We start from the raw sequence: 2,500 nt of genomic DNA, 5'->3' as shown, positions 1-2,500 counted from the left end.
CCCCCGTCCCCCTGTCCTCTCTCCCTTTCCGGGATCATGCTCTGGCCACTGCCACCCCCCCAATCCTCACTTCCTTCGCTCCTTTCCTGGCGTTTGTGCATGATACACTCTGATCTTGCTGTGATTGTGTGTGTTATGATGGTGCATATGATATGACTGCTGTGATTCTTTCCTGATGATGCTATGGTGCATATGAGGGTCGATGCTTTCTTGTGATGTTCGTGATGTGTGCTGATGCATATTGATGTAATGCCCCGTGATGGTGATCTATAGCTGTGTCCCTGTGCTTATTGTGATGCATATGATCACACCCCACGCCGCTCCTACCTTGTCCTGACTCTACTGTGATATATGACACCCGCTGACTCTCCCTTTCCCGTGCTCTTGTGCATACATCATCGACCACTCATCCTCATGTCGCATGACCACTGGTCGTGTCTGTGACCACTCCTCTCCTCTTTCCCTTCCCTGTCTCTCTGTGCCATATCATCACCCCCCTCTCTCCCTTTCCCTGTCTCTCTGTGCCATATCATCACCCCCCTCTCTCCCTTTCCCTGTCTCTCTGTGCCATATCATCACCCCCCCCCCCCCTCTCTCTCTCTCCCTTTGTCTGTCTCCTTGTACCGTGTGTCCTGAAGTGTTGAGTTCAGCGACTCATTGGCAAACCTGCCCTTTCAGGTCGAGCTGTTCATGGTTGTGGCATATCTCCGTGAAGGGTTGTGTGGTCGAGGCGTTGGTCCTATCACGTGTGCTGTGTACCTGTGTATCTGTGCCCTCTTGACCACAACCCCCCACCCACGACACCCCCGACACCCCCGCACCCCTCCCTCTCTCTCTCACACACCTCCTGTTATAACTCTGACTGGCTGTGTGTCTGTGTGTCCTGGCTGCAGTCAACATCCGGAGGGCCACCGTGTTCCCCCTGGTCAGCCTGCTCATCCTGCTGATCGCGGGCATCATGTGCTTCCTGGGCCACTGCCACGCCACGCGCAAAGTCCTCACCTTCGCTTCAGGCATCCTCTTCGTTCTGGCAGGTGAGGTGATGATGATGATGATGGTGATGATGGTGATGATGATGATGGTGATGATGATGGTGATGATGATGATGGTGATGATGGTGATGATGATGATGATGATGATGATGGTGATGATGATGGTGATGGTGATGATGATGATGATGATGATGGTGATGATGATGATGGTGATGATGGTGATGGTGATGATGGTGATGATGATGATGGTGATGATGATGATGATGATGATGATGATGGTGATGATGATGATGGTGATGATGATGGTGATGGTGATGGTGATGATGATGATGATGGTGATGATGATGATGATGGTGATGATGATGATGATGATGATGATGGTGATGACGACGACGACGACGACGACGGCTACGACTACGACGTCGACAATTACGACGACGATGATGATGATGATGACGACGACGATGACGACTCCGACGTCGACGACGAGGACGATGATTGTGATGACGATGATGACGACTACAACTACGAATACGACGTCGATGATGACGACAATGACGACGACGGGGATGAGGATGAGGAGGATGAGTAAGAGGACGATGGTGCTGATGACGATGAACAAGGTAGTGATGATGGCGGAAGTGGTGGGGATGATGGTAACTGTGGTGGTGGTGGCTATAGTGGTGCTGGTGCTGGTAGTGATGGTGGTGGCTACAGCGGTGAGGCTGGTAGTGGTGATGGTGGTGGTAGTAGTCATGGTAGTTGTGGTGGTGACTTGAGTGGTGGTAGTGGCGGTGGTGGGTAACAAAAGTCTCACCTTTGCGTCTGGCGTCAGGTTTGTACAGGCAGGGCAGGACAGGGCAGGGCAAGGAAGGACAGGGCAGGGCAAGGAAGGACAGGGCAGGGTAAGGAAGGACAGGGCGAGGAAGGACAGGGCAGGGCAAGGAAGGACAGGGCAGGGAAGGCAAGGAAGGACAGGGCAGGGCAGGACAGGGCAGGGCAAGGAAGGACAGGGCAGGGCAAGGAAGGACAGGCAAGGAAGGACAGGGCAAGGAAGGACAGGGCAGGGAAGGCAAGGAAGGACAGGGCAGGGCAGGACAGGGCAGGGCAAGGAAGGACAGGGCAGGGTAGGACAGGGCAGGGCAAGGAAGGACAGGGCAGGGCAAGGAAGGACAGGGCAGGGCAAGGAAGGACAGGCAAGGAAGGACAGGGCAGGGCAAGGAAGGACAGGGCAGGGCAAGGAAGGACAGGCAAGGAAGGACAGGGCAGGGCAAGGAAGGACAGGCAAGGAAGGACAGGGCAGGCAAGGAAGGACAGGGCAGGGCAAGGAAGGACAGGGCAAGGAAGGACAGGGCAGGGCAAGGAAGGACAGGGCAAGGAAGGACAGGGCAGGGCAAGGAAGGACAGGGCAAGGAAGGACAGGGCATGGCAGGACAGGGCAGGGTAGGACAAGGCAGGGCAAGGACATGGCAAGGCAGGACAGGGCAGGGCAAGGAAGGACAGGGCAG

The 2,500-nt window shown here is 55.1% G+C and overlaps 1 protein-coding gene across 1 annotated transcript in view; it reads left to right on the top strand.

The window, feature by feature from the left end:
- Positions 1–2,500, top strand: part of LOC143292116 (voltage-dependent calcium channel gamma-7 subunit-like) — a 57,929-nt gene that overhangs the window by 44,086 nt on the left and 11,343 nt on the right. The window contains exon 3 of the mRNA XM_076602305.1: positions 894–1,034. Coding sequence (XP_076458420.1) covers positions 894–1,034 — 141 coding nt within the window. The remainder of the gene's footprint in view (positions 1–893; positions 1,035–2,500) is intronic.

The sequence above is a fragment of the Babylonia areolata genome, chromosome 18 (assembly GCF_041734735.1).
Source record: "Babylonia areolata isolate BAREFJ2019XMU chromosome 18, ASM4173473v1, whole genome shotgun sequence".
In the NCBI taxonomy this organism is placed as follows: Eukaryota; Metazoa; Mollusca; class Gastropoda; order Neogastropoda; family Buccinidae; genus Babylonia; species Babylonia areolata.
Note: the sequence above shows the minus strand (reverse complement) of the source record. Positions and strands in the feature narration are given on the sequence as shown.